Source organism: Salmo salar, chromosome ssa24 (assembly GCF_905237065.1).
Source record: "Salmo salar chromosome ssa24, Ssal_v3.1, whole genome shotgun sequence".
Taxonomy (NCBI): domain Eukaryota; kingdom Metazoa; phylum Chordata; class Actinopteri; order Salmoniformes; family Salmonidae; genus Salmo; species Salmo salar.
This window is the reverse complement of record NC_059465.1, coordinates 48,219,049-48,246,715: the sequence shown is the minus strand read 5'-3', so window position 1 is coordinate 48,246,715 and position 27,667 is coordinate 48,219,049. Positions and strand designations below refer to the sequence as shown.

Genomic DNA, 27,667 nt, shown 5'->3' with positions numbered 1-27,667 from the left:
TCACTATTCTCCCCGTTGGTGGCTCTCTCCATCCAGCATCTCACTATTCTCCCCGTTGGTGGCTCTCTCCATCCAGCATCTCACTATTCTCCCCGTTGGTGGCTCTCTCCGTCCAGCATCTCACTATTCTCCCCGTTGGTGGCTCTCTCCCTCCAGCATCTCACTATTCTCCCCGTTGGTGGCTCCCTCCATCCAGCATCTCACTATTCTCCCCGTTGGTGGCTCCCTCCATCCAGCATCTCACTATTCTCCCCGTTGGTGGCTCTCTCCATCCAGCATCTCATTATTCTCCCCGTTGGTGGCTCCCTCTTCAATAGTTGTTTGTAGACGGGAAGTAATAACAGGGAGACGTGATCTGATTGGCCAAAATGGTAGTATTGCTGGTAGTTATACAAGTTGCTGTAGTAGGCTGCAGAGTTAAGGTATGTAGGGTAGTGTTAAAGGTAGGTAGGGTAGGATTTAGGTGGGGTAGAGTAGGTTAAGGGTAGATAGGGTTAAGGGTAGGCAGGGTAGGGTCAAGGTAGGGTAGGGTGAAGGAGGGTTGGTTTAAGGTAGGGTTAAGAGTACGGTAGGGTTAAGGTAGGGTAGGGTTAAGGTAGGGTAGGGTTAAGGTAGGGTAGGGTTAAGGTAGGGTGGGGTTAAGGTAGGGTAGGGTGGGGTTAAGGTAGGGTAGGGTTAAGGTAGGGTATGGTTAAGGTAGGATAAGGTTAAAGTAAGGTAGGGTTAAGGTAGGGTTAAGGTAGGGTAGGGTTGGGTTAAGGTAGGGTGGTGTTAAAGTATGGTAGGGTTATTGAGGTAGTGTAGTGTAGGGTAGGGTTAAGGTAGGGTAGGGTTAAGGTAGGGTAGTGTTAAAGTATGGTAGGGTTATTGAGGTAGTGTAGGGTAGGGTTAAGGTAGAGTAGTGTTAAGGTAGGGTAGGGTTAAGGTAGGGTAGGGTTAAGGTAGGGTAGGGTAGGGTTAAGGTAGTGTAGGGTTAAGGTAGGGTAGGGTTAGGGTTAGGGTCTGTATGAGCGGTATGCAAATTGGCGTGGGTCTAGGGTTTCTGGGATAATGGTGTTGATGTGAGCCATGACCAGCCTTTCAAAGCACTTCATGGCTACAGATGTGAGTGCTACGGGTCTGTAGTCATTTAGTCAGGTTATCTTAGTGTTCTTGGGCACAGGGACTATGGTGGTCTGCTTAAAACATGTTGGTATTACAGACTCAATCAGGGACATGAAAATGTCAGTGAAGACACCTGCCAGTTGGTCAGCACATGCCCGGAGCACACGTCCTGGTAATCCGTCTGGCCCTGCAGCCTTGTGTATGTTGACCTGTTTAAAGGTCTTATTCACGTCGGCTACGGAGAGCGTGATCACACAGTCGTCCGGAACAGCTGATGCTCTCATGCATGCCTCAGTGTTGCTTGCCTTGAAGCGAGTATAGAAGTGATTTAGCTCGTCTGGTAGGCTCGTGTCACTGGGCAGCTCTCGGCTGTGCTTCCCTTTGTAGTCTGTAATAGTTTGCAAGCCCTGCCACATCCAACGAGCGTCGGAGCCGGTGTAGCATGATTCAATCTTAGTCCTGTATTGATGCTTTGCCTGTTTGATGGTTCGTCGGAGGGCATTGCAGGATTTCTTATAAGCTTCCGGGTTAGAGTCCCGCTCCTTGAAAGCGGCAGCTCTACCCTTTAGCTCAGTGTGAATGTTGCCTGTAATCCATGGCTTCTGGTTGGGGTATGTACGTACAGTCACTGTGGGGACGACGTCCTCAATGCACTTATTGATGAAGCCAGTGACTGATGTGGTGTACTCCTCAATGCCATCGGAAGAATCCCGGAACATGTTCCAGTCTGTGATAGCAAAACAGTCTTGCAGTTTAGCATCTGCTTCATCTGACCACTTTTTTATAGACTGAGTCCCTGGTGCTTCCTGCTTTAGTTTTTGCTTGTAAGCAGGAATCAGGAGGATAGAGTTGTGGTCTGATTTACCAAATGGAGGGAGAGGGAGAGCTTTGTATGCGTCTCTGTGTGTGGAGTAAAGGTGGTCTAGAGTTATTTTCCTTCTGGTTGTACATTTAGCATGCTGGTAGAAATGAGGTAGAACTGATTTAAGTTTCCCTGCATTAAAGTCCCCGGCCACTAGGAGCGCCGCCTCTGGGTGAGCTGTTTCCTGTTTGCTTATTTCCTTATACAGCTGACTGAGTGCGGTCTTAGTGCCAGCATCCATCTATGGTGGTAAATAAACAGCCGCGAAAAAAATAGATAAACTCTCTTGGCAAATAGTGTGGTCTACAGCTTACCATGAGATTCTCTACTTTCAGGCGAGCAAAATCTAGAGACTTCCTTAGATTTCGTGCACCAGCTGTTGTTTACAAATATACACAGATCTCCCCCCCTCGTCTTACCCGGAGTGTGCTGTTCTATCCAGCCGGTGCAGCGTATATCCCGCTAGCTGAATATCCATGTCGTCATTCAGCCGGGATTCGGTGAAACATAAGATGTTACACTTTTTGATGTCCCGTTGGTAGGATATTCGTGATCGTACCTCGTCTAATTTACTGTCCAATGATTGGACGTTGGAAAGTAATATTGATGGAAAGGACAGAGTTCCCACTCGCCGTCGGCGGATCCTTACGATGCACCCCGTAAGGGGTAGGAGGTAAGGTAGAGTTAAGGTAGAGTAAGGTTAAGGTAGGGTAGGGTTAAGGGTAGGGTTAGGGTAGGGTAAGGTAAAGTATGGATAAGAGTAGGGTTAAGGTAGGGTAAGGTTAAGGTAAAGTATGGTTAAGAGTAGGGTTAAGGTAGGGTGAGGTTAAGGTAAAGTATGGTTAAGAGTAGGGTTAGGGTAGGGTAAGGTTATTGTTGGTAGTTGTACAGGTTACTGTAGTAGCCTGTAGGGTAGGGTTAAGGTAGGGTAGGGTTACGGTAGGATAGGGTTAGGGTAGGGTAGGGTTAAGGTAGGGTAGGGTTAGGGTAGGGTAGGGTTAAGGTAGGGTAGGGTTAAGGTAGGGTAGGGTTAGGGTAGGGTAGGGTTAAGGTAGGGTAGGGTTAAGGTAGGGTAAGGTTAGGGTAGGGTAGGGTTAAGGTAGGGTGGGGTTAAGGTAGGGTAGGGTTAAGGTAGGGTAGGGTTAAGGTAGGGTTAAGGTAGGGTAGGGTTAAGGTAGGGTAGGGTTAAGGTAGGGTAGGGTTAAGGTAGGGTAGGGTAGGGTTAGGGTAGGGTTAAGGTAGGGTAGGGTTAAGGTAGGGTATGTTAAGGTAGGGTAGGGTTAAGGTAGGGTAGGGTTAAGGTAGGGTAGGGTTAAGGTAGAGTAGGGTTAAGGTAGAGTAGGGTTAGGTAGGGTAGGGTAGAGTTAAGGTAGGGTAGGGTTAGGGTAGAGTTAAGGTAGGGTAGGGTTAGGGTAGGGTTAAGGTAGGGTAGGGTTACAGAGAGATCTACCTGGTATTGTTGGTAGTTGTACAGGTTACTGTAGTAGGCTGCAGGGTAGCGTGATGGCTGGTAGAAGTTGTAGTAGGAGGTATCCACCAGGAGGTCAGCTGTTCCATCAGTAGACTGCCCCCTACTGAACGCTGTGGGGCTGGAAGCCAGGCCAGAACGACTACCTACAGGGGATAGAGGACAGGGTTAAAGGTCAGGCAGGGCCAGGAATACTGTCCCTCAGACCAGACCGACTCCCTGCAGGGACAGAGGAACAGGGTTAGGGTGAAAGGTCAGGCAGGGCCAGGTATACTGTCCCTCAGACCAGACCGACTCCCTGCAGGGACAGAGGAACAGGGTTAGGGTGAAAGGTCAGGCAGGGCCAGGTATACTGTCCCTCAGACCACACCGACTCCCTGCAGGGACAGAGGAACAGGGTTAGGGTTAAAGTTCAGGCAGGGCCAGGTATACTGTCCCTCAGACCAGACCAACTCCCTTCAAGGACAGACAGGAGAGAGATTAAAAATGCATTCTCTGCTCCCACTGCTCTCCATATGTACACATGCTGAAACGATAGACTTAAAAATACTCCAGCCAGTGTACTACCACCCCTAGTACACTGATACCAACTCTACCAGTTGCAGTTCCAAGGGAGTTCACAAGGTTGGAAACTAATTGCAAAAATCACTGAAGTTGGAGACTTATATCTCCCTCACTAACTTCAAGCATCGGCTGTCAGAGCAGCTTATCAGTCGGTGCAGCTGTACATAGCCCATCTGTAAATAGCCCACCCAACCATCTATCTACCTCATCCCCATATTATAATTTGCTGACAATTGAGATGTACAAACTATGGCATAAGAGGACGACAAGCGGATAAGAGGCAATCCGTAATTTAGATTAAGACATTGAGAGAGAGACGACGGACGTAGCCAATATAACTATTTGTTCAGCACTTTTGAAATGTACAGCGACAGAATTCAGAACATGGGCCGTTCTTACAGTGTTCTCCCTGTAAACCAAGTCAGAACCGTAGAATAAATAAAAGAGGGCATATAAGCAGACAATGACAATATTCGATGATTACATTTCTCTAAACATTGAACGCCGTTTGGGTTTTTGCGTGTCAAAAAAGATACATGTCATATAACACTATTTGACACGTTAAATAAGCTTTTAATTTGACACCTCAAATAACACAATTATTTTATAGAATGTTGTGTGTGCTGAATTTGCATGTGCAAGCCAAGCGCCACCACTACGATCAGTAGAACTGTTAAAGCTGTACAAAATAAATTGCAAACAAGCACACACCGGCCACGAACGATTTACAATACCGCGTAGGTGAAAACAGACCAAATTATTAGGGTGAGGCACATGGGCTACTAACAGCTTACTACACAACATACACTTAGTATTACGTTCTTAGCTACAGTATACACATCTCCCTGGTATCCTATATAATTTATGAAGCAGCATAAGACATTTTTGGACTCACGTTGTGATGTGCTTAAACAGGAAAGTGGCGCGGCGGTCCTTCGTGGGCATATTTTGTCATCAAAGAGAAAGATGCCGGATTTACAATTCCGAGTTGAATGACCGCACAAATGTATTTTCCCGAGTTGTCTTGAACTCACAGTTAGCCTCTGATTCATTCCCAAACCACGCATTGTTGAATTTGCGATTTCCAACTTGTTGTGTAATGTTGAAAAGGATTTGATTGTCGACTTGATTCATGGCGACGACTCCTAGCTTGCTAGCTAAGATTTTGAAAGTATGATGTTGACTTGATCAGTCCAATCAAAACTACGGTAGATATAACGTGATTTGATGTCATTCTATCCGTGGCCAATGAGCCTTCCTGGATGGGCATTTCTAATATAACTCTATGGCAGAACCCAAGGGTCAAAATATTCGAGCTCTAACCTTAGAATTGGGGATGACGTACTGTCCCATGAGTGACAGAAAACTGAGCCAATCAGGCGCAACACTCTGTATTTTCTGCTGGCTGCCTCACCACCACAGAAAGCACTGAGCTGGGCTGAAACACCTGCATTTTGGAGCTGCTTTACTCAAGGAAGCACAAAAGAGACCATGTTTGTATGTGGCTTTATTAACTCAATTATTATTTTAATTTTTTTACATTGTTTGCAAACTGATATGTGACACGTATTAATGCCAAAATAACAAGCACAACAGGCAAGCCCCCCCCCCCTCCCAGAAAAAACAAAATGTATTATTCTTTTTATTATATTTGTGTCCCTAAAAGTGTAGGGCTCTGCCCACCTGCCCTGAATGACGGGTCGCCACTGCATACAACTCACACAAGAACAACGTTATCCATGGATGAAACAAATAAGACAAGTAACTCAAAGAGCGGCATTAAGGCATATTTACCATATCAACAACAGTCCTCATCATGTGTTGGGATATCTAGAGTCAACAAAGACACATTTGTCTCAAGCTTCTGCCTGATTCAGCTCTGTGGTATATCTCACTATCAGTAGATTAGGAGAGAGAGAAGTGTTGTGTGTGTGTGTGTGTATGTATGTGTCCCAGTTCTGACCGTTGTCCTCATGGCTGAATCACTGAGTGCTCAACTCCTCTCCTCTCTGTCACCGGTCCAGTGGTCACATACACACACAGCGCCAGCAGCCTTGACCGGGTCCTGAGCTGCTATCAGGCTTGAAGGAACAAGCTGTTTCTGCCTCCTTACCTCCTCGACCACAGAGTGATCAAAAGATGGACTTGCGGCTGGCACCAGGACTATACTGACAGTACCAGGACATCAGGACTATACTGACATTACCAGGACTATACTGATAGTACCAGGACATCAGGACTATACTGACATTACCAGGACTATACTGATAGTACCAGGACATCAGGACTATACTGACATTACCAGGACTATACTGATAGTACCAGGACATCAGGACTATACTGATAGTACCAGGACATCAGGACTATACTGATAGTACCAGGACATCAGGACTATACTGATAGTACCAGGACATCAGGACTATACTGATAGTACCAGGACATCAGGACTATACTGATAGTACCAGGACATCAGGACTATACTGACAGGACCAGGACTATACTGATAGAACCAGGACTATACTGACATTACCAGGACATCAGGACTATACTGATAGTACCAGGACTATACTGATAGTACCAGGACAATACTGATAGTACCAGGACTATACTGATAGTACCAGGACATCAGGACTATACTGATAGTACCAGGACACCAGGGCTATACTGATAGTACCAGGACATCAGGACTATACTGATAGTACCAGGACACCAGGACTATACTGATAGTACCAGGACATCAGGACTATACTGATAGTACCAGGACTATACTGACAGGACCAGGACTATACTGATAGAACCAGGACTATACTGACATTACCAGGACATCAGGACTATACTGATAGTACCAGGACTATACTGATAGTACCAGGACATCAGAACTATACTGATAGTACCAGGACATCAGGACTATACTGATAGTACCAGGACTATACTGATAGTACCAGGACTATACTGATAGTACCAGGACATCAGGACTATACTGATAGTACCAGGACATCAGGACTATACTGATAGTACCAGGACTATACTGATAGTACCAGGACTATACTGATAGTACCAGGACATCAGGACTATACTGATAGTACCAGGACATCAGGACTATACTGATAGTACCAGGACACCAGGGCTATACTGATAGTACCAGGACTATACTGATAGTACCAGGACAATACTGATAGTACCAGGACTATACTGATAGTACCAGGACATCAGGACTATACTGATAGTACCAGGACATCAGGACTATGCTGATAGTACCAGGACTATACTGATAGTACCAGGACATCAGGACTATACTGATAGTACCAGGACTATACTGATAGTACCAGGACATCAGGACTATACTGATAGTACCAGGACTATACTGATAGTACCAGGACATCAGGACTATACTGATAGTACCAGGACTATACTGATAGTACCAGGACAGCAGGACTATACTGATAGTACCAGGACTATACTGATAGTACCAGGACTATACTGATAGTACCAGGACATCAGGACTATACTGATAGTACCAGGACATCAGGACTATGCTGATAGTACCAGGACTATGCTGATAGTACCAGGACTATACTGATAGTACCAGGACTATACTGATAGTACCAGGACACCAGGACTATACTGACATTACCAGGACTATACTGATAGTACCAGGACTATACTGATAGTACCAGGACATCAGGACTATACTGATAGTACCACGACATCAGGACTATACTGATAGTACCAGGACAATACTGGTAGTATATATGACGAAAAGCCATTATTAGCTTGATGTCCCCTGCTCTGTAAATGCCCCTCCACAGCCATTGGAACTGGTGCCATTTTACTGGGCACATAACCATAACCCTATGTTATTTTAAGGGTTGAACACATAACCCTAGGTACACACTAACCCCTAACCCTAGATACACACTAACCCCTAACCCTAGATACACACTAACCCCTAACCCTAGGTACACACTAACCCCTAACCCTAGATACACACTAACCCTAACCCTAGATACACACTAACCCCTAACCCTAGATACACACTAACCCCTAACCCTAGGTACACACTAACCCCTAACCCTAGGTACACACTAACCCCTAACCCTAGATACACACTAACCCCTAACCCTAGATACACACTAACCCTAACCCTAGGTACACACTAACCCCTAACCCTAGATACACACTAACCCTAGATACACACTAACCCCTAACCCTAGATACACACTAACCCCTAACCCTAGATACACACTAACCCCTAACCCTAGATACACACTAACCCCTAACCCTAGGTACACACTAACCCCTAACCCTAGATACACACTAACCCTAGATACACACTAACCCCTAACCCTAGATACACACTAACCCCTAACCCTAGATACACACTAACCCCTAACCCTAGATACACACTAACCCCTAACCCTAGATACACACTAACCCTAACCTAGATACACACTAACCCTAGATACACACTAACCCCTAACCCTAGATACACACTAACCCCTAACCCTAGATACACACTAACCCCTAACCCTAGATACACACTAACCCTAACCCTAGATACACACTAACCCTAGATACACACTAACCCTAACCCTAGATACACACTAACCCCTAACCCTAGATACACACTAACCCCAACCCTAGATACACACTAACCCCTAACCCTAGATACACACTAACCCTAACCCTAGATACACACTAACCCCTAACCCTAGGTACACACTAACCCCTAACCCTAGATACACACTAACCCTAGATACACACTAACCCCTAACCCTAGGTACACACTAACCCCTAACCCTAGATACACACTAACCCTAGATACACACTAACCCCTAACCCTAGATACACACTAACCCCTAACCCTAGATACACACTAACCCCAACCCTAGATACACACTAACCCCTAACCCTAGGTACACACTAACCCCTAACCCTAGATACACACTAACCCCTAACCCTAGATACACACTAACCCTAGATACACACTAACCCCTAACCCTAGATACACACTAACCCTAGATACACACTAACCCCTAACCCTAGATACACACTAACCCCTAACCCTAGATACACACTAACCCTAGATACACACTAACCCTAGATACACACTAACCCTAACCCTAGATACACACTAACCCCTAACCCTAGATACACACTAACCCCTAACCCTAGATACACACTAACCCCTAACCCTAGATACACACTAACCCCTAACCCTAGATACACACTAACCCCTAACCCTAGATACACACTAACCCCTAACCCTAGATACACACTAACCCCTAACCCTAGATACACACTAACCCCTAACCCTAGATACACACTAACCCCAACCCTAGATACACACTAACCCTAACCCTAGATACACACTAACCCTAACCCTAGATACACACTAACCCCTAACCCTAGATACACACTAACCCCTAACCCTAGATACACACTAACCCTAACCCTAGATACACACTAACCCCTAACCCTAGATACACACTAACCCCTAACCCTAGATACACACTAACCCCTAACCCTAGATACACACTAACCCCTAACCCTAGATACACACTAACCCCTAACCCTAGATACACACTAACCCCTAACCCTAGATACACACTAACCCCTAACCCTAGATACACACTAACCCCTAACCCTAGATACACACTAACCCCCAACCCTAGATACACACTAACCCCTAACCCTAGATACACACTAACCCCTAACCCTAGATACACACTAACCCCTAACCCTAGATACACACTAACCCCTAACCCTAGATACACACTAACCCCTAACCCTAGATACACACTAACCCTAACCCTAGATACACACTAACCCCTAACCCTAGATACACACTAACCCCTAACCCTAGATACACACTAACCCCTAACCCTAGATACACACTAACCCCTAACCCTAGATACACACTAACCCTAACCCTAGATACACACTAACCCCTAACCCTAGATACACACTAACCCCTAACCCTAGATACACACTAACCCCTAACCCTAGATACACACTAACCCCTAACCCTAGATACACACTAACCCCTAACCCTAGATACACACTAACCCCTAACCCTAGATACACACTAACCCCTAACCCTAGATACACACTAACCCCAACCCTAGATACACACTAACCCCTAACCCTAGATACACACTAACCCCTAACCCTAGATACACACTAACCCCTAACCCTAGATACACACTAACCCTAACCCTAGATACACACTAACCCCTAACCCTAGATACACACTAACCCTAACCCTAGATACACACTAACCCCTAACCCTAGATACACACTAACCCCTAACCCTAGATACACACTAACCCCTAACCCTAGATACACACTAACCCTAACCCTAGATACACACTAACCCCTAACCCTAGATACACACTAACCCCTAACCCTAGATACACACTAACCCCTAACCCTAGATACACACTAACCCTAGATACACACTAACCCCTAACCCTAGATACACACTAACCCTAACCCTAGATACACACTAACCCCTAACCCTAGATACACACTAACCCCTAACCCTAGATACACACTAACCCTAACCCTAGATACACACTAACCCCTAACCCTAGATACACACTAACCCTAGATACACACTAACCCCTAACCCTAGATACACACTAACCCCTAACCCTAGATACACACTAACCCCTAACCCTAGATACACACTAACCCCTAACCCTAGATACACACTAACCCCTAACCCTAGATACACACTAACCCCTAACCCTATATACACACTAACCCCTAACCCTAGATACACACTAACCCCTAACCCTAGATACACACTAACCCCTAACCCTAGATACACACTAACCCTAACCCTAGATACACACTAACCCCTAACCCTAGATACACACTAACCCCTAACCCTAGATACACACTAACCCCTAACCCTAGATACACACTAACCCCTAACCCTAGATACACACTAACCCCAACCCTAGATACACACTAACCCCTAACCCTAGATACACACTAACCCCTAACCCTAGATACACACTAACCCCTAACCCTAGATACACACTAACCCCTAACCCTAGATACACACTAACCCCTAACCCTAGATACACACTAACCCCAACCCTAGATACACACTAACCCCTAACCCTAGATACACACTAACCCCTAACCCTAGATACACACTAACCCCTAACCCTAGATACACACTAACCCCTAACCCTAGATACACACTAACCCCTAACCCTAGATACACACTAACCCCTAACCCTAGATACACACTAACCCCTAACCCTAGATACACACTAACCCCTAACCCTAGATACACACTAACCCCTAACCCTAGATACACACTAACCCCTAACCCTAGATACACACTAACCCTAACCCTAGATACACACTAACCCCTAACCCTAGATACACACTAACCCCCAACCCTAGATACACACTAACCCCAACCCTAGATACACACTAACCCCTAACCCTAGATACACACTAACCCAACCCTAGATACACACTAACCCCTAACCCTAGATACACACTAACCCCTAACCCTAGATACACACTAACCCCTAACCCTAGATACACACTAACCCCTAACCCTAGATACACACTAACCCCTAACCCTAGATACACACTAACCCCTAACCCTAGATACACACTAACCCCTAACCCTAGATACACACTAACCCCTAACCCTAGATACACACTAACCCCTAACCCTAGATACACACTAACCCCTAACCCTAGATACACACTAACCCCAACCCTAGATACACACTAACCCCTAACCCTAGATACACACTAACCCCTAACCCTAGATACACACTAACCCTAACCCTAGATACACACTAACCCCTAACCCTAGATACACACTAACCCTAGATACACACTAACCCCTAACCCTAGATACACACTAACCCCTAACCCTAGATACACACTAACCCCTAACCCTAGATACACACTAACCCTAGATACACACTAACCCCAACCCTAGATACACACTAACCCCTAACCCTAGATACACACTAACCCCTAACCCTAGATACACACTAACCCCTAACCCTAGATACACACTAACCCCTAACCCTAGATACACACTAACCCTAGATACACACTAACCCCTAACCCTAGATACACACTAACCCCTAACCCTAGATACACACTAACCCTAGATACACACTAACCCCTAACCCTAGATACACACTAACCCCTAACCCTAGATACACACTAACCCCTAACCCTAGATACACACTAACCCCTAACCCTAGATACACACTAACCCTAGATACACACTAACCCTAACCCTAGATACACACTAACCCCTAACCCTAGATACACACTAACCCCTAACCCTAGATACACACTAACCCCTAACCCTAGATACACACTAACCCTAACCCTAGATACACACTAACCCTAGATACACACTAACCCTAACCCTAGATACACACTAACCCCTAACCCTAGATACACACTAACCCCTAACCCTAGATACACACTAACCCCTAACCCTAGATACACACTAACCCTAGATACACACTAACCCCTAACCCTAGATACACACTAACCCCTAACCCTAGATACACACTAACCCTAGATACACACTAACCCCTAACCCTAGATACACACTAACCCCTAACCCTAGATACACACTAACCCCTAACCCTAGATACACACTAACCCCTAACCCTAGATACACACTAACCCCTAACCCTAGATACACACTAACCCCTAACCCTAGATACACACTAACCCCTAACCCTAGATACACACTAACCCCTAACCCTAGATACACACTAACCCCTAACCCTAGATACACACTAACCCCTAACCCTAGATACACACTAACCCCTAACCCTAGATACACACTAACCCTAGATACACACTAACCCTAACCCTAGATACACACTAACCCCTAACCCTAGATACACACTAACCCCTAACCCTAGATACACACTAACCCCTAACCCTAGATACACACTAACCCTAACCCTAGATACACACTAACCCCTAACCCTAGATACACACTAACCCCTAACCCTAGATACACACTAACCCCTAACCCTAGATACACACTAACCCCTAACCCTAGATACACACTAACCCCTAACCCTAGATACACACTAACCCCTAACCCTAGATACACACTAACCCCTAACCCTAGATACACACTAACCCCTAACCCTAGATACACACTAACCCCTAACCCTAGATACACACTAACCCCTAACCCTAGATACACACTAACCCTAGATACACACTAACCCCTAACCCTAGATACACACTAACCCCTAACCCTAGATACACACTAACCCCTAACCCTAGATACACACTAACCCCTAACCCTAGATACACACTAACCCCTAACCCTAGATACACACTAACCCCAACCCTAGATACACACTAACCCCTAACCCTAGATACACACTAACCCCTAACCCTAGATACACACTAACCCCTAACCCTAGATACACACTAACCCTAACCCTAGATACACACTAACCCCTAACCCTAGATACACACTAACCCCTAACCCTAGATACACACTAACCCCTAACCCTAGATACACACTAACCCTAGATACACACTAACCCCTAACCCTAGATACACACTAACCCCTAACCCTAGATACACACTAACCCCTAACCCTAGATACACACTAACCCCTAACCCTAGATACACACTAACCCCCAACCCTAGATACACACTAACCCTAGATACACACTAACCCCTAACCCTAGATACACACTAACCCCTAACCCTAGATACACACTAACCCCAACCCTAGATACACACTAACCCCTAACCCTAGATACACACTAACCCCTAACCCTAGATACACACTAACCCCTAACCCTAGATACACACTAACCCCAACCCTAGATACACACTAACCCCTAACCCTAGATACACACTAACCCCTAACCCTAGATACACACTAACCCCTAACCCTAGATACACACTAACCCCAACCCTAGATACACACTAACCCCTAACCCTAGATACACACTAACCCCTAACCCTAGATACACACTAACCCCTAACCCTAGATACACACTAACCCCAACCCTAGATACACACTAACCCCAACCCTAGATACACACTAACCCCTAACCCTAGATACACACTAACCCCTAACCCTAGATACACACTAACCCCTAACCCTAGATACACACTAACCCTAGATACACACTAACCCCTAACCCTAGATACACACTAACCCCTAACCCTAGATACACACTAACCCCTAACCCTAGATACACACTAACCCCTAACCCTAGATACACACTAACCCCTAACCCTAGATACACACTAACCCTAGATACACACTAACCCCTAACCCTAGATACACACTAACCCCTAACCCTAGATACACACTAACCCCTAACCCTAGATACACACTAACCCCTAACCCTAGATACACACTAACCCCTAACCCTAGATACACACTAACCCTAGATACACACTAACCCTAACCCTAGATACACACTAACCCCTAACCCTAGATACACACTAACCCCTAACCCTAGATACACACTAACCCTAACCCTAGATACACACTAACCCCTAACCCTAGATACACACTAACCCCTAACCCTAGATACACACTAACCCCTAACCCTAGATACACACTAACCCTAACCCTAGATACACACTAACCCCTAACCCTAGATACACACTAACCCCTAACCCTAGATACACACTAACCCCTAACCCTAGATACACACTAACCCCTAACCCTAGATACACACTAACCCCTAACCCTAGATACACACTAACCCCTAACCCTAGATACACACTAACCCCCAACCCTAGATACACACTAACCCCTAACCCTAGATACACACTAACCCCTAACCCTAGATACACACTAACCCCTAACCCTAGATACACACTAACCCTAACCCTAGATACACACTAACCCCTAACCCTAGATACACACTAACCCCTAACCCTAGATACACACTAACCCCTAACCCTAGATACACACTAACCCCTAACCCTAGATACACACTAACCCCTAACCCTAGATACACACTAACCCCAACCCTAGATACACACTAACCCCTAACCCTAGATACACACTACAACCCTAGATACACACTAACCCCTAACCCTAGATACACACTAACCCCTAACCCTAGATACACACTAACCCCAACCCTAGATACACACTAACCCCTAACCCTAGATACACACTAACCCCTAACCCTAGATACACACTAACCCCTAACCCTAGATACACACTAACCCCAACCCTAGATACACACTAACCCTAACCCTAGATACACACTAACCCTAACCCTAGATACACACTAACCCTAACCCTAGATACACACTAACCCTAGATACACACTAACCCCTAACCCTAGATACACACTAACCCCAACCCTACATACACACTAACCCCTAACCCTAGATACACACTAACCCCTAACCCTAGATACACACTAACCCCTAACCCTAGAAACACACTAACCCTAACCCTAGATACACACTAACCCCTAACCCTAGATACACACTAACCCCTAACCCTAGATACACACTAACCCCTAACCCTAGATACACACTAACCCCTAACCCTAGATACACACTAACCCCTAACCCTAGATACACACTAACCCCTAACCCTAGATACACACTAACCCCTAACCCTAGATACACACTAACCCCTAACCCTAGATACACACTAACCCTAACCCTAGATACACACTAACCCCTAACCCTAGATACACACTAACCCCTAACCCTAGATACACACTAACCCCTAACCCTAGATACACACTAACCCCTAACCCTAGATACACACCTAACCCTAGATACACCTAACCCTAGATACACACTAACCCCTAACCCTAGATACACACTAACCCCTAACCCTAGATACACACTAACCCCTAACCCTAGATACACACTAACCCCCTAACCCTAGATACACACTAACCCCTAACCCTAGATACACACTAACCCCTAACCCTAGATACACACTAACCCCTAACCCTAGATACACACTAACCCCTAACCCTAGATACACACTAACCCCTAACCCTAGATACACACTAACCCTAACCCTAGATACACACTAACCCCAACCCTAGATACACACTAACCCCTAACCCTAGATACACACTAACCCCTAACCCTAGATACACACTAACCCCTAACCCTAGATACACACTAACCCCTAACCCTAGATACACACTAACCCCTAACCCTAGATACACACTAACCCCTAACCCTAGATACACACTAACCCCTAACCCTAGATACACACTAACCCTAACCCTAGATACACACTAACCCCAACCCTAGATACACACTAACCCCTAACCCTAGATACACACTAACCCCTAACCCTAGATACACACTAACCCCTAACCCTAGATACACACTAACCCCTAACCCTAGATACACACTAACCCCTAACCCTAGATACACACTAACCCCTAACCCTAGATACACACTAACCCCTAACCCTAGATACACACTAACCCCTAACCCTAGATACACACTAACCCCTAACCCTAGATACACACTAACCCCTAACCCTAGATACACACTAACCCCTAACCCTAGATACACACTAACCCCTAACCCTAGATACACACTAACCCCTAACCCTAGATACACACTAACCCCTAACCCTAGATACACACTAACCCTAACCCTAGATACACACTAACCCCTAACCCTAGATACACACTAACCCCTAACCCTAGATACACACTAACCCCTAACCCTAGATACACACTAACCCTAACCCTAGATACACACTAACCCCTAACCCTAGATACACACTAACCCCTAACCCTAGATACACACTAACCCCTAACCCTAGATACACACTAACCCCTAACCCTAGATACACACTAACCCCTAACCCTAGATACACACTAACCCCAACCCTAGATACACACTAACCCCTAACCCTAGATACACACTAACCCCAACCCTAGATACACACTAACCCCTAACCCTAGATACACACTAACCCCAACCCTAGATACACACTAACCCTAACCCTAGATACACACTAACCCCTAACCCTAGATACACACTAACCCTAACCCTAGATACACACTAACCCCTAACCCTAGATACACACTAACCCCTAACCCTAGATACACACTAACCCCTAACCCTAGATACACACTAACCCCTAACCCTAGATACACACTAACCCCAACCCTAGATACACACTAACCCCTAACCCTAGATACACACTAACCCCTAACCCTAGATACACACTAACCCCTAACCCTAGATACACACTAACCCCTAACCCTAGATACACACTAACCCCTAACCCTAGATACACACTAACCCCTAACCCTAGATACACACTAACCCCTAACCCTAGATACACACTAACCCCTAACCCTAGATACACACTAACCCTAACCCTAGATACACACTAACCCCTAACCCTAGATACACACTAACCCCTAACCCTAGATACACACAACCCTAACCCTAGATACACACTAACCCCTAACCCTAGATACACACTAACCCCTAACCCTAGATACACACTAACCCCTAACCCTAGATACACACTAACCCCTAACCCTAGATACACAACCTAACCCTAGATACACACTAACCCCTAACCCTAGATACACACTAACCCCTAACCCTAGATACACACTAACCCCTAACCCTAGATACACACTAACCCCTAACCCTAGATACACACTAACCCCTAACCCTAGATACACACTAACCCTAGATACACACTAACCCCTAACCCTAGATACACACTAACCCCTAACCCTAGATACACACTAACCCCTAACCCTAGATACACACTAACCCCTAACCCTAGATACACACTAACCCTAGATACACACTAACCCCTAACCCTAGATACACACTAACCCCTAACCCTAGATACACACTAACCCCTAACCCTAGATACACACTAACCCCTAACCCTAGATACACACTAACCCTAACCCTAGATACACACTAACCCCTAACCCTAGATACACACTAACCCCAACCCTAGATACACACTAACCCCAACCCTAGATACACACTAACCCCTAACCCTAGATACACACTAACCCCTAACCCTAGATACACACTAACCCCTAACCCTAGATACACACTAACCCCTAACCCTAGATACACACTAACCCCTAACCCTAGATACACACTCAACCCTAGATACACACTAACCCCTAACCCTAGATACACACTAACCCCTAACCCTAGATACACACTAACCCTAACCCTAGATACACACTAACCCCTAACCCTAGATACACACTAACCCCTAACCCTAGATACACACTAACCCCTAACCCTAGATACACACTAACCCTAGATACACACTAACCCCTAACCCTAGATACACACTAACCCCTAACCCTAGATACACACTAACCCCTAACCCTAGATACACACTAACCCCTAACCCTAGATACACACTAACCCCTAACCCTAGATACACACTAACCCCTAACCCTAGATACACACTAACCCCTAACCCTAGATACACACTAACCCCTAACCCTAGATACACACTAACCCCTAACCCTAGATACACACTAACCCTAACCCTAGATACACACTAACCCCTAACCCTAGATACACACTAACCCCTAACCCTAGATACACACTAACCCTAACCCTAGATACACACTAACCCCTAACCCTAGATACACACTAACCCCTAACCCTAGATACACACTAACCCCTAACCCTAGATACACACTAACCCCTAACCCTAGATACACACTAACCCCTAACCCTAGATACACACTAACCCTAACCCTAGATACACACTAACCCCTAACCCTAGATACACACTAACCCCTAACCCTAGATACACACTAACCCTAACCCTAGATACACACTAACCCCTAACCCTAGATACACACTAACCCCTAACCCTAGATACACACTAACCCCTAACCCTAGATACACACTAACCCCTAACCCTAGATACACACTAACCCCTAACCCTAGATACACACTAACCCCAACCCTAGATACACACTAACCCCTAACCCTAGATACACACTAACCCCTAACCCTAGATACACACTAACCCCTAACCCTAGATACACACTAACCCCTAACCCTAGATACACACTAACCCCAACCCTAGATACACACTAACCCCTAACCCTAGATACACACTAACCCTAACCCTAGATACACACTAACCCCTAACCCTAGATACACACTAACCCCTAACCCTAGATACACACTAACCCCTAACCCTAGATACACACTAACCCCTAACCCTAGATACACACTAACCCCTAACCCTAGATACACACTAACCCCAACCCTAGATACACACCAACCTAACCCTAGATACACACTAACCCCTAACCCTAGATACACACTAACCCCAACCCTAGATACACACTAACCCCTAGATACACACTAACCCCTAACCCTAGATACACACTAACCCCTAACCCTAGATACACACTAACCCCTAACCCTAGATACACACTAACCCCTAACCCTAGATACACACTAACCCCTAACCCTAGATACACACTAACCCCTAACCCTAGATACACACTAACCCCTAACCCTAGATACACACTAACCCTAACCCTAGATACACACTAACCCCTAACCCTAGATACACACTAACCCCTAACCCTAGATACACACTAACCCCTAACCCTAGATACACACTAACCCCTAACCCTAGATACACACTAACCCCTAACCCTAGATACACACTAACCCCTAACCCTAGATACACACTAACCCCTAACCCTAGATACACACTAACCCCTAACCCTAGATACACACTAACCCTAACCCTAGATACACACTAACCCCTAACCCTAGATACACAACCCTAACCCTAGATACACTAACCTAACCCTAGATACACACTAACCCTAACCCTAGATACACACTAACCCCTAACCCTAGATACACAACTAACCCTAGATACACACTAACCCCTAACCCTAGATACACACTAACCCCTAACCCTAGATACACACTAACCCCTAACCCTAGATACACACTAACCCTAACCCTAGATACACACTAACCCCTAACCCTAGATACACACTAACCCCTAACCCTAGATACACACTAACCCCTAACCCTAGATACACAACCCCTAACCCTAGATACACACTAACCCCAACCCTAGATACACACTAACCCCTAACCCTAGATACACACTAACCCCTAACCCTAGATACACACTAACCCCTAACCCTAGATACACACTAACCCCTAACCCTAGATACACACTAACCCCTAACCCTAGATACACACTAACCCCTAACCCTAGATACACACTAACCCCTAACCCTAGATACACACTAACCCCTAACCCTAGATACACACTAACCCCTAACCCTAGATACACACTAACCCCTAACCCTAGATACACACTAACCCCTAACCCTAGATACACACTAACCCCTAACCCTAGATACACACTAACCCCTAACCCTAGATACACACTAACCCCTAACCCTAGATACACACTAACCCCTAACCCTAGATACACACTAACCCCTAACCCTAGATACACACTAACCCCTAACCCTAGATACACACTAACCCCAACCCTAGATACACACTAACCCCTAACCCTAGATACACACTAACCCCAACCCTAGATACACACTAACCCCTAACCCTAGATACACACTAACCCCTAACCCTAGATACACACTAACCCCTAACCCTAGATACACACTAACCCCTAACCCTAGATACACACTAACCCCTAACCCTAGATACACACTAACCCTAACCCTAGATACACACTAACCCCTAACCCTAGATACACACTAACCCCTAACCCTAGATACACACTAACCCCTAACCCTAGATACACACTAACCCCTAACCCTAGATACACACTAACCCCTAACCCTAGATACACACTAACCCCTAACCCTAGATACACACTAACCCCAACCCTAGATACACACTAACCCCTAACCCTAGATACACACTAACCCTAACCCTAGATACACACTAACCCCTAACCCTAGATACACACTAACCCCTAACCCTAGATACACACTAACCCCTAACCCTAGATACACACTAACCCTAGATACACACTAACCCCTAACCCTAGATACACACTAACCCCTAACCCTAGATACACACTAACCCCTAACCCTAGATACACACTAACCCCTAACCCTAGATACACACTAACCCCTAACCCTAGATACACACTAACCCCTAACCCTAGATACACACTAACCCCTAACCCTAGATACACACTAACCCCTAACCCTAGATACACACTAACCCTAGATACACACTAACCCCTAACCCTAGATACACACTAACCCCTAACCCTAGATACACACTAACCCCTAACCCTAGATACACAAACCCTAACCCTAGATACACACTAACCCCTAACCCTAGATACACACTAACCCCTAACCCTAGATACACACTAACCCCTAACCCTAGATACACACTAACCCCTAACCCTAGATACACACTAACCCCTAACCCTAGATACACACTAACCCCTAACCCTAGATACACACTAACCCCTAACCCTAGATACACACTAACCCCTAACCCTAGATACACACTAACCCCTAACCCTAGATACACACTAACCCCTAACCCTAGATACACACTAACCCCTAACCCTAGATACACACTAACCCCTAACCCTAGATACACACTAACCCCTAACCCTAGATACACACTAACCCCTAACCCTAGATACACACTAACCACCTAGATACACACTAACCCCAACCCTAGATACACACTAACCCCTAACCCTAGATACACACTAACCCTAACCCTAGATACACACTAACCCCTAACCCTAGATACACACTAACCCCTAACCCTAGATACACACTAACCCTAACCCTAGATACACACTAACCCTAGATACACACTAACCCCTAACCCTAGATACACACTAACCCCTAACCCTAGATACACACTAACCCCTAACCCTAGATACACACTAACCCTAACCCTAGATACACACTAACCCCTAACCCTAGATACACACTAACCCCTAACCCTAGATACACACTAACCCCTAACCCTAGATACACACTAACCCCTAACCCTAGATACACACTAACCCTAACCCTAGATACACACTAACCCCTAACCCTAGATACACACTAACCAACCTGAACCTAACCCTAACCCTAGATACACACTAACCCCTAACCCTAGATACACACTAACCCCTAACCCTAGATACACACTAACCCCTAACCCTAGATACACACTAACCCTAACCCTAGATACACACTAACCCCTAACCCTAGATACACACTAACCCCTAACCCTAGATACACACTAACCACCTAGATACACACTAACCCCTAACCCTAGATACACACTAACCCCTAACCCTAGATACACACTAACCCCTAACCCTAGATACACACTAACCCCTAACCCTAGATACACACTAACCCCTAACCCTAGATACACACTAACCCCCAACCCTAGATACACACTAACCCTAACCCTAGATACACACTAACCCCTAACCCTAGATACACACTAACCCCTAACCCTAGATACACACTAACCCCTAACCCTAGATACACACTAACCCCTAACCCTAGATACACACTAACCCCTAACCCTAGATACACACTAACCCCTAACCCTAGATACACACTAACCCTAACCCTAGATACACACTAACCCCAACCCTAGATACACACTAACCCCTAACCCTAGATACACACTAACCCTAGAAACACCCTAACCCTAGATACACACTAACCCCTAACCCTAGATACACACTAACCCCTAACCCTAGATACACACTAACCCCTAACCCTAGATACACACTAACCCCTAACCCTAGATACACACTAACCCCTAACCCTAGATACACACTAACCCCTAACCCTAGATACACACTAACCCCTAACCCTAGATACACACTAACCCCTAACCCTAGATACACACTAACCCCTAACCCTAGATACACACTAACCCCTAACCCTAGATACACACTAACCCCTAACCCTAGATACACACTAACCCCTAACCCTAGATACACACTAACCCCTAACCCTAGATACACTAACCTAACCCTAGATACACACTAACCCCTAACCCTAGATACACACTAACCCCTAACCCTAGATACACACTAACCCCTAACCCTAGATACACACTAACCCCTAACCCTAGATACACACTAACCCCTAACCCTAGATACACACTAACCCTAGATACACACCTAACCCTAGATACACACTAACCCTAACCCTAGATACACACTAACCCCTAACCCTAGATACACACTAACCCCTAACCCTAGATACACACTAACCCCTAACCCTAGATACACACTAACCACCTAACCTAGATACACACTAACCCTAACCCTAGATACACACTAACCCCTAACCCTAGATACACACTAACCCCTAACCCTAGATACACACTAACCCCTAACCCTAGATACACACTAACCCCTAACCCTAGATACACACTAACCCCTAACCCTAGATACACACTAACCCCTAACCCTAGATACACACTAACCCCTAACCCTAGATACACACTAACCCCCAACCCTAGATACACACTAACCCCTAACCCTAGATACACACTAACCCTAACCCTAGATACACACTAACCCCTAACCCTAGATACACACTAACCCCTAACCCTAGATACACACTAACCCTAGATACACACTAACCCTAACCCTAGATACACACTAACCCCTAACCCTAGATACACACTAACCCCTAACCCTAGATACACACTAACCCCTAACCCTAGATACACACTAACCCTAACCCTAGATACACACTAACCCTAGATACACACTAACCCTAACCCTAGATACACACTAACCCACTACCTAGATACACACTAACCCCTAACCCTAGATACACACTAACCCCTAACCCTAGATACACACTAACCCTAACCCTAGATACACACTAACCCTAACCCTAGATACACACTAACCTAACCCTAGATACACACCTAACCTAGATACACACCTAACCCTAGATACACACTAACCACCTAGATACACACTAACCCCTAACCCTAGATACACACTAACCCCTAACCCTAGATACACACTAACCCCTAACCCTAGATACACACTAACCCCTAACCCTAGATACACACTAACCCCTAACCCTAGATACACACTAACCCCTAACCCTAGATACACACTAACCCCTAACCCTAGATACACACTAACCCCTAACCCTAGATACACACTAACCCCTAACCCTAGATACACACTAACCTAACCCTAGATACACACTAACCCCAACCCTAGATACACACTAACCCCTAACCCTAGATACACACTAACCCCTAACCCTAGATACACACTAACCCTAACCCTAGATACACACTAACCCCTAACCCTAGATACACACTAACCCCTAACCCTAGATACACACTAACCCCTAACCCTAGATACACACTAACCCCTAACCCTAGATACACACTAACCCCTAACCCTAGATACACACTAACCCCTAACCCTAGATACACACTAACCCCCAACCCTAGATACACACTAACCCCTAACCCTAGATACACACTAACCCTAACCCTAGATACACACTAACCCCTAACCCTAGATACACACTAACCCCTAACCCTAGATACACACTAACCCCTAACCCTAGATACACACTAACCCCTAACCCTAGATACACACTAACCCTAACCCTAGATACACACTAACCCCTAACCCTAGATACACACTAACCCCTAACCCTAGATACACACTAACCCCTAACCCTAGATACACACTAACCCTAACCCTAGATACACACTAACCCCTAACCCTAGATACACACTAACCCCTAACCCTAGATACACACTAACCCCTAACCCTAGATACACTAACCCCTAACCCTAGATACACACTAACCCCTAACCCTAGATACACACTAACCCCTAACCCTAGATACACACTAACCTACCAACAACCCTAGATACACACTAACCCCTAACCCTAGATACACACTAACCCTAACCCTAGATACACACTAACCCCTAACCCTAGATACACACTAACCCTAACCCTAGATACACACTAACCCCTAACCCTAGATACACACTAACCCCTAACCCTAGATACACACTAACCCTAACCCTAGATACACACTAACCCCTAACCCTAGATACACACTAACCTAGATACACTAACCCAACCCTAGATACACACTAACCCTAGATACACACTAACCCTAGATACACACTAACCCCTAACCCTAGATACACACTAACCCCTAACCCTAGATACACACTAACCCCTAACCCTAGATACACACTAACCCCTAACCCTAGATACACACTAACCCTAACCCTAGATACACACTAACCCTAACCCTAGATACACACCTAACCCTAGATACACTAACCCCTAACCCTAGGTACACACTAACCCTAACCCTAGATACACACTAACCCTAACCCTAGATACACACTAACCCTAGATACACACTAACCCCTAACCCTAGATAACACTAACCCCTAACCCTAGATACACACTACCCTAACCTGGGTCACACTAACCCCAACCCTAGATACACACTAACCCTAACCCTAGATACACACTAACCCCTAACCCTAGATACACTAACCCTAACCCTAGATACACACCTAACCCTAGATACACACTAACCCCTAACCCTAGATACACACTAACCCCTAACCTAGATACACAACCTAACCGACACAACCTAACCTAGATACACACTAACCCTAACCCTAGATACACACTAACCCTAACCCTAGATACACACTAACCCCTAACCCTAGATACACACTAACCCCTAACCCTAGATACACACTAACCCCTAACCCTAGATACACACTAACCCTAACCCTAGATACACACTAACCCCTAACCCTAGATACACACTAACCCCTAACCCTAGGTACACACTAACCCTAACCCTAGATACACACTAACCCCTAACCCTAGATACACACTAACCCCTAACCCTAGATACACACTAACCCCTAACCCTAGATACACACTAACCCTAGATACACACTAACCCCTAACCCTAGGTACACACTAACCCTAACCCTAGATATACACACTAACCCCTAACCCTAGATACACACTAACCCCTAACCCTAGTTCTTCCAGGGGGAGTCCTTCAGTTTATACAGAACACCATGTAAGAAAGAGAAAGAAACCAAAATATTGAGTCAAATAGTGGAATTCAGAACCAGGTGTCTGATCACCTGCTGACATGAAGGGTAGATCTGTTGGGTTATGGTTGGGTTATGGTTATATGAAGGGTAGATCTGCTGGGTTATGGTTGGGTTATGGTTATATGAAGGGTAGATCTGTTGGGTTATGGTTGGGTTATGGTTATATGAAGGGTAGATCTGTTGGGTTATGGTTGGGTTATGGTTATATGAAGGGTAGATCTGTTGGGTTATGGTTGGGTTATGGTTATATGAAGGGTAGATCTGTTGGGTTATGGTTATATGAAGGGTAGATCTGTTGGGTTATGGTTGGGTTATGGTTATATGAAGGGTAGATCTGTTGGGTTATGGTTATATGAAGGGTAGATCTGTTGGGTTATGGTTGGGTTATGGTTATATGAAGGGTAGATCGGTTGGGTTATGGTTATATGAAGGGTAGATCTGTTGGGTTATGGTTGGGTTATGGTTATATGAAGGGTAGATCGGTTGGGTTATGGTTATATGAAGGGTAGATCTGTTGGGTTATGGTTGGGTTATGGTTATATGAAGGGTAGATCTGTTGGGTTATGGTTGGGTTATGGTTAGATGAAGGGTAGATCTGTTGGGTTATGGTTGGGTTATGGTTATATGAAGGGTAGATAAGTTGGGTTATGGTTGGGTTATGGTTGGATGAAGGGTAGAGTAATTGGGTTATGGTTGGGTTATGGTTAGATGAAGGATAGATAAGTTGGGTTATGGTTGGATGAAGGGTAGATCTGTTGGGTTATGGTTGGGTTATGGTTAGATGAAGGGTAAATCTGTTGGGTTATGGTTGGGTTATGGTTATATGAAGGGTAGATCGGTTGGGTTATGGTTATATGAAGGGTAGATCTGTTGGGTTATGGTTGGGTTATGGTTAGATGAAGGGTAGATCTGTTGGGTTATGGTTGGGTTATGGTTAGATGAAGGGTAGATCTGTTGGGTTATGGTTGGGTTATGGTTAGATGAAGGGTAGATCTGTTGGGTTATGGTTGGGTTATGGTTAGATGAAGGGTAGATCTGTTGGGTTATGGTTGGGTTATGGTTATATGAAGGGTAGATCTGTTGGGTTATGGTTATATGAAGGGTAGATCTGTTGGGTTATGGTTGGGTTATGGTTATATGAAGGGTAGATCTGTTGGGTTATGGTTGGGTTATGGTTATATGAAGGGTAGATCGGTTGGGTTATGGTTGGGTTATGGTTATATGAAGGGTAGATCTGTTGGGTTATGGTTATATGAAGGGTAGATCTGTTGGGTTATGGTTGGGTTATGGTTATATGAAGGGTAGATCTGTTGGGTTATGGTTGGGTTATGGTTAGATGAAGGGTAGATCTGTTGGGTTATGGTTGGGTTATGGTTATATGAAGGGTAGATCTGTTGGGTTATGGTTATATGAAGGGTAGATCTGTTGGGTTATGGTTGGGTTATGGTTATATGAAGGGTAGATCTGTTGGGTTATGGTTGGGTTATGGTTATATGAAGGGT

At 45.3% G+C, this 27,667-nt stretch overlaps 1 protein-coding gene across 1 annotated transcript in view; it reads right to left on the bottom strand.

Annotated features, from left to right (window-relative positions):
* dmrt1 (doublesex and mab-3 related transcription factor 1) overlaps positions 1–27,667 on the bottom strand; it is a 64,709-nt gene that overhangs the window by 28,589 nt on the left and 8,453 nt on the right. The window contains exon 4 of the mRNA XM_045706995.1: positions 3,417–3,580. Coding sequence (XP_045562951.1) covers positions 3,417–3,580 — 164 coding nt within the window. The remainder of the gene's footprint in view (positions 1–3,416; positions 3,581–27,667) is intronic.